The sequence below is a fragment of the Rhinoraja longicauda genome, chromosome 5 (assembly GCF_053455715.1).
Source record: "Rhinoraja longicauda isolate Sanriku21f chromosome 5, sRhiLon1.1, whole genome shotgun sequence".
NCBI classification, from domain to species: Eukaryota; Metazoa; Chordata; class Chondrichthyes; order Rajiformes; family Arhynchobatidae; genus Rhinoraja; species Rhinoraja longicauda.
Window position 1 is genome coordinate 65,543,008 of NC_135957.1, and position 12,774 is coordinate 65,555,781.

The following is a 12,774-nucleotide window of genomic DNA, read 5'->3' on the forward strand; positions in this document are numbered from 1 at the left end:
AAAACATAGAAACATAGAAAATAGGTGCAGGAGGAGGCCATTCAGCCCTTCGAGCCAGCACCGCCATTCATTGTGATCATGGCTGATCATCCACAATCAGTAACCCGTGCCTGCCTTCTCCCCATATCCCATGATTCCACTGGCCCCTAGAGCTCTATCGAACTCTCTCTTAAATTCATCCAGTGATTTGGCTTCCACTGCCCTCTGTGGCAGAGAATTCCACAAATTCACAACTCTCTGGGTGAAAAAGTTCCTTCTCACCTCAGTTTTAAATGGCCTCCTCTGTATTCTAAGACTGTGCCCCCTGATTCTGGACTCCCCCAACATTGGGAACATCTTTTCTGTATCTAGCTTGTCCAGTCCTTTTATAATTTTATATGTCTCTATAAGATTCCCTCTCGTCCTTCTAAACTCCATTGAATACAAGCCTAGTCTTTTCAATCTTTACTCTTATGACAGTCCCGCCATCCCAGAGATCAATCTATGTTAAAACATAGAAACAGAAAATAGGTGCAGGAGGAGGCCATTCAGCCCTTTGAGCCAGCCCTGTAAGCCATTCATTGTGATCATGGCTGATCATCCACAATCAGTAACCCGTGCCTGCCTTCTCCCCATGTCCCATGGCTGATCATCCACAATCACAATCAGTAACCTACGCTGCACTGCCTCAATTACAAGGATGTCCTTCCTCAAATTAGGAGACCAAAACTGTACACAATACTCCAGATGTGGTCTTACCAGGGCCCTATACATCTGCAGAAGAACCTCTTTACTCCGATACTGAAATCCTCTCGGTATGAAGGCCAACATGCCATTAGCTTTCTTCACTGCCTGCTGTACCTGTACGCCAACTTTCAGTGACTGGTGTACAAGGACACCCAGGTCTCGCTGCACCTCCCCCTTACCTAACCTGACACCATTGAGATAATAATCTGCCTCCCTGTTTTTGCGCCAAAGTGGATAACCTCACATTTATCTACAATTATCTACATGTTTCTATAAGATCCCCTCTCATCCTTCTAAATCACAGATTTTTCTGAGCAAATGTGCAAGGGGCATGGATTTAGGTATGCGGTGGATGCATGCAAGTGTATGTGAATCTGCATCAGCCTGAGAGTATGAATGCAAGCATTATTTTGTGTTTGAATGTGTAAGAATATTCACTGAATACCATTACCGATGTGCAAGGAATGAGCTGCCAGATGCAGATACTAAAACGAGGTGCAGATACTAAAACAACATTTAAAATCTATTTGGAAAGGTACATGGATAGGGAAGGTTTAGAGTGATATGTGCCAAACACGGTCAGCTGGGACTGGTCTAGATGAGGCATCTTGGTCGACCTAGGCAAGGTGAGCAGAAGATTCCGTGCCGCATGATGCCTGTTTCCTTGCTGTGTGACTCCATGATTCTATGACTTTCTTCCTGACTTTCCGAATAACTGAACCCATTGAATCCTTCCTCTGGGCGTCTCTAAATTACAACTTTTACCATGTATGTAGAATACCTATAAAATGTTCATTGGCCACTGAGCTGCCTGGATTACCTAGTGTTAAGTCTCCTTGCAAGGTTTCATTGAAGGCAGATCCAAAATTCCTGCAATAGGTGTGGCTTCAAGTGCAAACTGATTCATGGACCAGATTTTATTTAATAAAACACTTGGTGTTATTATAACATTTGGGCATTGGAATTATAACATATTGATCTCAAATTAGTATTTTGGTGAATAACTCCAGGACTGAAATTGATAACAAATAAAACAGCAAGTGGTTCTGTAGGGAGTTTGTACTTTCTACCCTGATCTGCATGCTTTTTCCCCAGGTGCTCCCACACTCCAAAGACATACAGGTTTGTAGGTTAATTGGCTTTGGCAAAATTGTAAATTGTCCCTAGTGTGTGTAGGATCGTGTAAGTGTGCGGGGATCTCTGGTTGGCGGGACGAAGGGCCTGTTTCCGCGCTATATCTCTAAACTAAACTACACTAAACCAAGTGATGAAATCTGAAACAACAAACAAAAATGATGGATGAACTCGGCCAGTCAAACAGCATCAGTGGTTAGATAAAACTGTTAATGTTTCAGGCTGTGCTCCTTCATCAGAACCAGTTCTGGTTTCTTCATTGCTTGACTGAGTGCTTCCAGCCTTTCTGTTTTTATTCCAGGAATTTTAAAAAAAAATTGGGGGGTAAATTACATTCATTGAAATTTGAAAAGATTACGTATCAAACTTACAAGTAAACTTCTAATTCCTACTTCACCATAATAACATATTTTGTCTGCTTGAATACTGAAATGGAAGGATTTGATTATAGTTTAATTTCCTTATTACAAAGCTCCTACTAGTTTTGTTAAGAAGAGCCTGTGTCTTTTTAGACGCCAATTAAACTAATATAATCAACTGGATTTGGGTGTTTTACTCCTTTTTCATTATTTTTTTATTTTTTTCACTGTGCTGTGTGTGTAGGATGACGTCAATGTGCGGGGATTGCTGGTCGGCACAGACTCGGTGGGCCGAAGGGCCTGATTCTGCGCTGTATCTCGAAACTAAACTAAACTAAGATCATTCAGCATTTGTGGGGGGAGAAACAAAGCTAACATACCTTTCCTCAGAACTAAGAACAATTAAAATAGAAGCATGCTTTGAGTTGCGGAGAAATGGGAGAGGCAGAGAGAATTAGGGGCATATCTGTAAGAGTGGCAACTTTAAAAGAAAGTGACTGACTCAAATGATATTGGTTGGATTAAGCAGAGGGAGATGAATGAGAACAGAGTAGAGAAATATAAAATGATGTTGGATCTGCAGGACAGGCAGCTTCTGTGGAGAGAGAAGAATTGTGTTAACTGCACATTGTTGACTTTTCATCAGAACAAACCAGTTCCGACACAGCTGAAAAAGCTGGTGATTTGAATCGGTTGAATTTACTTTTGAGTTCTGAAGGCTACCTTACACCTAGGCAGATGATGTGACGCTGTTCCTTGAACTTACCTTGGGCTTCTTTGGAGCAATGTAGGTGACCAAAGCTGGATGGGTGAAGCTGGGAAAGGGATAGGGAATCTAAGTGGGGAACAGGCAGCACTGAGGGTATCCAAATGGATCAGATGACTACTCTGTATACTGTAACTTACAAAAACTGGGTATTTTCCAACTGGCATTAAGACAATGCACCCAATCGTTCCCTTAAATGTATAGCTTTCCAAGCTGAGGTGTTAAACTGTTTAGAAATGAAAGCAAGAAATTGGGAGCAAGAGTGTTCACCTGACCCCTCAAGTGGGTTCCACCATTCAATATAATCATGGCTGATCTATGCTGATCATAACTACGCTTCTGCGCCAGTTCCCTGCTGTCCTTATTTCCATGGTCCTTCAAACATTTATCTTAAATACATCTAATGACCTGGCCTTCATAGACTCTAGTGTAGAGAATCCCCCTCTGCAATAAGACATTTCTACATTCCTTTCTTTAAATAACCGGCCCTTTATCTAATAGAAACATAGAAACATAGAAACATAGAAAATAGGTGCAGGAGTAGGCCATTCGGCCCTTCGAGCCTGCACCGCCATTCAATATGATCATGGCTGATCATTCAGCTCAGTAGCCTGTACCTGCCTTCTCTCCATACCCCCTGATCCCTTTAGCAAAAAGGGCCACATCTAACTCCCTCTTAAATATAGCCAATGAACTGGCCTCAACTACCTTCTGTGGCAGAGAATTCCACAGACTCACCACTCTCTGTGTGAAGAAATTTTTTCTCATCTCGGTCCTAATCCTTAAGCTGTGACCCCTGGTTCTGGACTCCCCCAACATCGGGAACAATCTTCCCGCATCTAGCCTCTCCAACCCCTTAAGAATTTTATATGTTTCTATAAGATAATTATGTCCCATCACTTGCGACCCCACCTTTAGACTTTAGAGCTTCAGTGCAGAAACAGACTCTTCAGCCCACTGAGTCCGCACCAACCAACGATCACCCCGTACACTAACACGATCCTACATATCAGGGACAACTTACAATTTTACCGAAGCCAATTAACCTTCAAACCTGTACGTCTTTGGAGTGTGGGAGGAAACCGGAACACCCGGTGAAAACCCACGCGGTCACAGGGAGAACATATAAACACCATACGGACAGCAACTATAGTCAGGATCAAATCCTGGTCTTGCCGCTGTGAGGCTGTGGGGCAGCGTCTCCACTACTACGCCACTCTGCTGTCCATAAAGTGAAAACTTCTTTGTTGGAAGTTTCTGTTGGTCACCGTCCATCAGCGCTATCATCAACATTTCCAGTGACACACTCGAAGAAAGGAAAGGAGGAGATAGCCTGACTTCTGGAAGCATAATTTTAAATCTTAAAGGAAGCATTATTAAACAAGCCAGATAAATGTGAGAAGGCAGAACTAAAAATCACACATTGAAAACTAGACCATTAACAACTAGTAATACAGAGATGAAGAGTGAGAAAGTTGCATTTCTAATCTACATTGATGTCAACATCAATTTAATCTGGGCTTCATTGCAAAAGAAGCAATTTAACTGCAGTTTATATGTGATTACAAAGTGCAGTAAAGCCAAACTCATCTCACCCTCTCTGAACTTGGCACTGAATTGAATACAATTCCAATCTTTGCCTGCAGTATTTGTCAGACTGTTTATTTCCTTTTTAGAGTATCTCCCTTTTCCTTGGTAAGTTTAGGTGTCTTTTCCTATACATTGTTTAACAATCAAGTGAACATTCAAAGAAACATGGCGGGCATCTGGATTTGACCCAAGTTGTGTGTTTCAAAATGGGAGCAAGAATTCTGACTCTCAAACACTGTTGTGGAAATGAGATGTACCTTTACAGAATTAAAACAAATTGTTCAAATTGAATAAGTCTGTTAACTTCCAAAATATGGCACTGACTCTGCAAGGAATGTACATTGTCCAAACTGCTCAAGCTTAAATGGTAGATATCCCGAACCATGGAAGGAATCCATTTTATGCTTTAGATTTGCCCTAATTTGATACTATTTGCAGCTTAGTTTTTCTTTTGCATATTTAAAAAAAAAATCTTACTAAAACTGGATTGCTGCAGAAATATGAAACACAAACTTTCCATGTACTAAAATGATCCGAGTCAGAATCTGTCAGTATTTTCACTCCATTCGCTGTTAACAAATATCATGAGAAAAAACATTTATCTCTCTCTGAGCTCAGTGAAAAGTGAATGGCATTGATGAATATTAGTGTTCTAATGGCAAAATCTCTATTTCCCTAATAATGAATAAACAAACAAATTGATCAAGTGCTCTTCTGCAGGATCATTAACATTTTCTTTACCCCATAATATATTATGCCTGTGCACTATTTCCTGCAATGCTAAAATGGTGGCATAATTACTCTTCCTTTCAGTTTACTGTGCTTAATAAAGAGTGTGATGTCATTATTTAAACACCACTGTCACTCTTTGATGCTATATGTTTTCACATAATTAGTTGCACGCCCTATCTCGGATTTAAAATTCTCTTTGCCTTTAGTTGCTCAGTCTTTTCAATATCAAAAAAATCAACATAGCAGTGGACTGAATGAATTATACTGATATTTTTGTAAAAAGAAAAGCCTTTGCCAATGGTTTATCCATGCTGATTTCTCATTTCTAACTTATTGTACCTCAGAAACAAATCAAACAGGATAAATGAGTTTCCTATTAGTGATCTGCAAGATTTTCATATTTGTTTTTGGGTGCTGCCGTATCTAGTTTTTTTCTGTTCCTGTGAGAACCACTGTGTTTTTCCCTCTCTATGGGTCTGGGCCTATCCTCACGGTAACAATTTAAAAACATACAGGTATTTGTTTGTGAAACTTGGTATGGGATTGGGAGTGCAGAGGAATATGGATCTGGAGGGTAGTGAGGAAGTGTGTAAAATGATTGACACCATGAAAGTGGTAAACATTGTAAAAACTGTATTGGCTTCCACTTACTACATTACATTAAGTGCACTCTGCATATACTGCTTCTTTACTTCTCTTCAGAATAGCAAACAGGTTAACGTCTTACAAAAGATGTTTACTGCTACTTGTCAATAGCGCAACAGAATTGTAATGTCTGTAAAAATAAATCCACTTAGTGCTATTATTATATTTACATGCGACATGTAAATATGCAGAGGGTGAGTTAAAATCTGTGTTCTGTGGACCTAATTACAGGTATGGGTTTGGACTCATTGATGCTGCCTCAATGGTACAGCAAGCTCTTCGCTGGAACCCTGTAAAACCTCAGTGGATGTGTTCAGAAGAATTGCCTCTCAAGCCTGTGATGTGAGTACCCTGATTTTTGTTTTTGAATTCAGCTTTGTAAAGTTCAAACGCTAAAATCAAAATGATCAATGCCTAGCCATTTTTATTGTGGTAGATTTTACAAAATGTGCAACTACAAATGGCAATATGTATGGGGGCGGAACCTGGGAGAAAAGTATTTTGATTAAAGCCCTTTAGAGATGTGCAGTCTAATCAAAGTTGAAGGGATTCTACAGAAGTGGCTGATGAATGATTAATAATTAATCAATACCAGTGATGTGGCATTTTTGAAATGTAAATTTGATGCTTAAAGCACTATTATCATCAATGGAAGCAGATGTGAATTACAGGGGGAGGGGAAGGAAAGAGAAAAAGAAGGAAGGTGGGCAAAAGTAATAAGCAAGCACTGTTACTCACTCAAAGAAGCATCTCGACAAACACTTTGTGCTCTTGGTTTACTTACTGCTCTGTTGCCTAAGCCGCCTCTTGATTGCAGTGGCAGGTTTGGAGGGACATCAAATAACAAAGGCAAATGCACATTGAGAGAAGGCAGATCAAATACCTCAACAAAAGGAAAAGGGACTCCTTAAGGTTCTCTTGTGTCAATGATATCTTGAGAAAGCTTCTGAGAGAACCACTTATTATTTGTTCATAAAATCAGGTATTTTGAATTCTCTCCTAACCTCCACCAACTTAACTCTTTGTCAATATATACATGCACATTATACCAATAAGCCACTCGGATATTTTTGACCACTCAACTTTTGCATTATTAATTATATTTAATGTTCTACACATTCAGTTGCATGGAATCAATAAATTCCAAATTTCCACATTTGGAGATTGCTTGCTTCTCGGGCGATACACAATGATAACTATTTTCCAGGTCAATATGCAGCACTCTGGAAATTCAGAAGTGTGGCAATTCACCTTTACACATAGAGCAAAGAATGGAGAATGGTACGGCACAAGAACAGACCCATCGGCCCACTATATCTGTGCTGAACGTGACGCCAGGACCATCTCTTAGCTTTATACTTTAGACGTTAGAGACCCAACGTGGAAACAGGCACTTTGGCCCACTGAGTCCGCACTGACCAGCGATCACCCCGTGCAATTTACAATTTACAGAACCCAATTATTCTACAAACCTGTATGTCTTTGGAGTATGGGAGGAAACTGGAGCACCCAGAGAAAACCCACGTGGTCACAGAGAGAACGTACAGATTCCGTACAGACAGTACTCGTAGTCAGGTAAACACAAGATGCTGAAGTAACTCAGCAGGTCAGGCAGCATCTCGGGAGAGAAGGAATTGGTGACGTTTCGGGTCGAGATCCTTCTTCAGACTTAGCGTTTGTTGAGGGCGTGGATCCGGCGTTGGATAAAGTACAGTTGGGCTCCATTGTAGGTGTGGGTGAGTGAGGCCCGGAGCTACAGGAGAGTCAGAGCGAGGGCCTGCTGGTGCCGGCGCATCGCAGCCAGAGTACAACGCAGGGCACAGGAGGAGAGTTGTTGGGAAAAGCAGCAGATCAACTGACGGAACCTGTAATCCGATTTGGGTCCGAACTGGGAGGTCTGGAACCAGAGCTGCAAACCACGAGGTAAAAAAAGGAGGCGCAGGCAAGTCCCGAGAAAACAGACGTGGCTGTGGAAGCGAGTCTGGGTTAAAACGTGGTCGTAGAGTTGGAGGGCAGGAGGAATCACAGAGGGGGAGCTGTGAGAGAGCATGTGGCTAAACTCTCGACGAAGAGAGGAGGAGAACTTCGTCAAAGTAGACATACCTCGAGGAGAATTCGCACTGGAGCGGAAGATGTGTAAGAAAAAAACTGCAGATGCTGGTTTAAATCGAAGGTAGACACAAAAAACTGAAGTAACTCAGCAAGTCAGGCAGCATCTCGGGAGAGAAGGAATAGGTGACGTTTCGGGTCGAGACCCTTCTTCAGACTCACCGTCAGGATCAAACTCGGCTCTCCAGCGCTGTAAGGCAGCAACTCTACTGCTGCGCCATTTTGCCGCCCTGAACAAGGACAAGATAAGAAACCCTTACGTACCTGTGCAGAATCCATTATAACATAATCCATAAAATCCATAACCCATATCCCTCCATTCCCTGTATACCCATGTGCCTAGTCATAAATTGGCGAACACATTGAGACCATGCCCTCTAGTTCTGGACTCTCTTGTGAGAGAAAACATCCTCTCCACAATTATTTTCTCTAGGCCCCAGGGATTTTTGTACATTTCAGAAAGATTGCCTCTTACTCTTCTAAACTTCAGTCAGTAGAAATCCAATGTATTTAACCTTTCCTTGTAGGACAAGTTTTCCAAACCTGGAAACATCTAGTGAATCTTTTCTGAACCCCTCCTATGAGATAAATATTTCCTTAAGCAGCTGGACCAATGCTGTGTTCTGTACTCCTGTTGTGGTCCCATTAATGCCTGGTCTAGTTACAGTAAGATTCCTTGACTGTAATTCTCCAACCTACTTGAAATAAGCGTTAATATTCCATCAGATTTCCCCACAACCTGTTTCACTGGTATGCAAGCTTTCTGTGTTTTGTGTTTTGGGACCTCCACACTCCTTTGTGTTGCAACTTTCTGTAACCTCTCCATTTAAAAATTACTCTGATCTTTTGCTATTTCTTGCTAAATGAACGACTTCACATTTTGCATCATTTGTCAGCTTTTTGCCCTCTCATGTAACCTGTTATTATTCCTTTGAAAACTCTTTGTATCCTCCTTGCTACTTGCCTTCTCATCTATGTGTTCTGCAAATCTGACTATCTTGCATTTGTTTCCTTTCTCCAAGTCATGTATATGATAAACAGATCCCTGTATTCACAGGTTCACAATCTGAAAATGACCCATTTATCCCAATTTAGTGCTATGTGCCTGTTAATCTTCTATCAATGCAAATATATTACCTCCGACAACATGAGGCCTTATATCTTGGCTCAATATTTTGAAGATACTTTGTTGTTTATCTTCTGGTTTCCCTCTATCTACTCAGGTCAAGACTCATTCATAAAAATCTCATAAACATTTCAGACACAATTTCTCCTTCAAGAAGCCACAATGACTCTGCCTGATTAGATTATGATTTTCCAAATATACTGCTTTTACTTGCTTGAAAATTGATTCTAATGTTTTTCCAACAATGGACATCAGACTGATGTCAAGGGAGGGGGCGGGACAAAGATAGGATGTAGTCGGAGACAAGAGACTGGTGGGAGAACTGGGAAGGGGGAGGGGATAGAGAGGGAAAGCCCAGTCTTTTCCATTATTGGAGTGTTTAGTTGTCTTCTGAAACACTGGCATTCTACATTTTATCAGCTGCTAGAACTATCCAATCGAAATGTTTAATCCAAATGTAGCAATAACTCCTTTGACCCACATTCTGTCTCAATTTCTTAGAGAAAGACCCTCAATTCAACTTTTGAAAATAATAATAGATGTGAATGTAAAGGTAATGGATTAAAAAATTAGAAAGACTACATGGTGGGTCAAGAAATTTGTGACTACTTGTTTGTCACCAGCACTGAAAATTAAAGACCAGCCAATGCAAAAGATAATAGATTAAATTAGGCCATGCCCTAAGCAGCCGGTAAGCCAATGATTCTTTGCGCTACCATACCTCATTCACTCCTTATGAATTCATGCAATCTTCTGAGAGAGCCAAGGAAAAAAGAAAGGAAACAGTCCAACCAATTCAGGGATTTATTCACAAAATGCTGGAGTAACTCAGCAGGTCAGGCAGCATTCCAGGAATGGGTGACGTTTTGGGTCGAGACCCTTCTTCAGACTGATGTCAGGGGGGCGGGACAAAGGAAGGATATAGGTGGAGACAGGAAGATAGTGGAATAACTGGGAAGGAGGAGGGGGGGAGAAGAGAGGGACAGAGGAACTGTCTAAAGTTGGAGAAGTCAATGGTCATACCACTGGGCTGCAAGCTGCCCAAGCGAAATATGAGGTGCTGTTCCTCCAATTTCCGGTGGGCCTCACTATGGCACTGGAGGAGGCCCATGACAGAAAGGTCAGACTGGGATTGGGAGGAGGAGTTGAAGTGCTCAGCCACTGGGAGATCAGGTTGGTTAAGGCAGACTGAGCGAAGGTGTTGAGCGAACACCCCCTCTCTTTTCCACCCCTCCTCCTTCCCAGTTCTCCCTCTAACATCCTGTCTCCACCTATATCCTTCCTTTGTCCCGCCCCCCCCTGACATCAGTCTGAAGAAGGGTTTCCACCCGAAACGTCACCCATTCCTTCTCTCCTGAGATGCTGCCTGACCTGCTGAGTTACTCCAGCATTTTGTGAATAAATACCTTCGATTTGTACCAGCATCTGCAGTTATTTTCTTACACAACCAATTCAGGGAAATTTGGTCAAGAAATATTGGTTACAAAATTCAATAACGAAGAAATTACATAAGATCTCACTGTTGTTATTATGTTTTCGAATTAAATAGTTTGATTTGTTTTATTTTAGGCATGTATTTAATTCTCGCGATTATTTTTAGTTGATTTCTCACACATTATATCAACAGAATTGTTCCAGCAGGCGATGGTGTGAATCTCCATCTCACTACGGATGCCTGTGAGGGCACAGCTAGAGCCATCAATACACTGGAGCATGTGCAGGTTGGGGAAATAAATTAATTATAAATAAACATCACGCGATGAACACTTTTTATTAATCCAATAAATGTTCACCAGCTTTGAGTTGAGTTTATTGTCACGTGTACTACGGTACAGTGAAAAGCTTTTGTTGCGTGCTAATCAGTGAGTGGAAAGACAATACATGATTACAGATACAGGATAAAGGGAATAATGTGAAAAAAACGTTAAGTGCAAGATAAAGTCCAATCAAAGATAGTCCAAGGGTCTCCATTGAGGTAGATAGTAGATCAGAACTGCTCTCTAGCTCTGTAGCTGTTAATAAACTTGTAGAACATAGAGACGTTTCATCAGAGAACAATCTACACACTTTTTAAGCAGTGATTGGACATGGTCCGTAACTTTATCTCTGTAAGGCTGGTCAATCAGTCAATCTGCACTTCCAAAGGGAATTGGATAGGCACCTGAGCCAAAGAAATGTTTAAGGAGATGAGGAATGAGTGGAAGACTGAGTCCAACTCGATTGCTCCATAAGAAACCAGTATGGACCCGACAGGCTTCCTTCTGTGCCACACCTGCCACCGACGAAGGCGGTGGGTGGAAAAAGTGTGCATTTTGCTCTGGACCCTCATCATCAGGTTGATGAGCTTTGGTCCTCCTCACCTCTTCCAATACCCTCAGTCTCCAGAGGTATTCTCATAACAAGAGTCTCTAGAAGTTCCATTTATAAGCAGCCTTCAGGAAACAGCAATTCCCTCCTTATTTCCAAGTGGATACTGCCATCTTTATAATAATGCCACTATAAAGAAACATGTCTTTCTCCAGCAGGCTTGGATAGAAATGGTTGCTTGGCCTATCTCAAGGTCTGACATTCTATTGAGTAAGAGGTTTAACGGCATGTCAAAAGTTGCACAATAAGTCGCAAATTCCATCACGCTGAACCAGATTCCTTTCACCATTTTCATCAACGCATGTAGCTTTGCACTTTTCCATCACATTCCTTTACTGTACAGTCACAGAGCGCATCGCAACATCGTCTCATTCCAATCACATTCACTGTTCTCATTTGCACATTTTAGAAAGCAACAACACTTCCCTCATCCCAGGTCAGGCACAACCTCTTATCCTCATTGGACATATGGATGAGTTGCTGTATGTCCATTTGCATTTCTGCAGGGCATAATGGCAGGGAGAGAAACATCAAAACATAAAAAATAGATGCAGGAGTAGGCCATTCGGCCCTTCGAGCCAGCACCACCATTCAATATGATCATGGCTGATCATCCAAAATCAGTACCCCATTCCTGCTTTTTCACCATATCTCTTGATTCCTTTAGCCCTCAGAGCTAAATTTAACTCTATCTTGAAAACAGAAATACAGAAAGTGGAGAACTGACTCTCAATCAGCAAGAAGGGAAACCACTACACATTATGACACAAAGTGCTGGAGTAACTCAGTGGATCAGGCAGCATCTCTGGGGAACATGGATAGTGATGTTTCGCGTTGGACACTTCTTCTGACTCTGAAACAGTGTTCCAACAGTAAAAGGTCACCTATCGATGTTCTCCAGAGACGCTGCTTGACCCGCTGAGTTACTCCAGCACTTGGTGGCCTTTTTAAGTAAACTAGCATCTGCAGTTCCTTGTTCATACAAGCCCTACATATTGATGTGTAGTTAACCCATCAACACTTGTTAAGCAGTAGTTGGCTTCTCTGCACAGAATATCTGCATGGCACTTGTAACCATTTTTAAAACTATGTAATTAAATTACAACTGGCAAATATAGAAGGATAATGATGACAATGATTTTAAGTGGATGTTCACCCTGTTTTCATTGTTAAAATCTATTTGATTTTTCATATATATATGGATCCAGTGCCATCTTCTT

General features: G+C 41.4%; 1 protein-coding gene across 2 annotated transcripts in view; it reads left to right on the forward strand.

Moving 5' to 3' along the window:
* The window catches only part of LOC144594034 (PC3-like endoprotease variant B), a 1,240,467-nt gene that overhangs the window by 1,106,978 nt on the left and 120,715 nt on the right, over nucleotides 1-12,774 (forward strand). For both annotated transcript variants that reach the window (XM_078400201.1, XM_078400200.1), the window contains 2 exons: nucleotides 6,184-6,294; nucleotides 10,815-10,908. In XM_078400201.1, coding sequence (XP_078256327.1) covers nucleotides 6,184-6,294; nucleotides 10,815-10,908 — 205 coding nt within the window. The remainder of the gene's footprint in view (nucleotides 1-6,183; nucleotides 6,295-10,814; nucleotides 10,909-12,774) is intronic.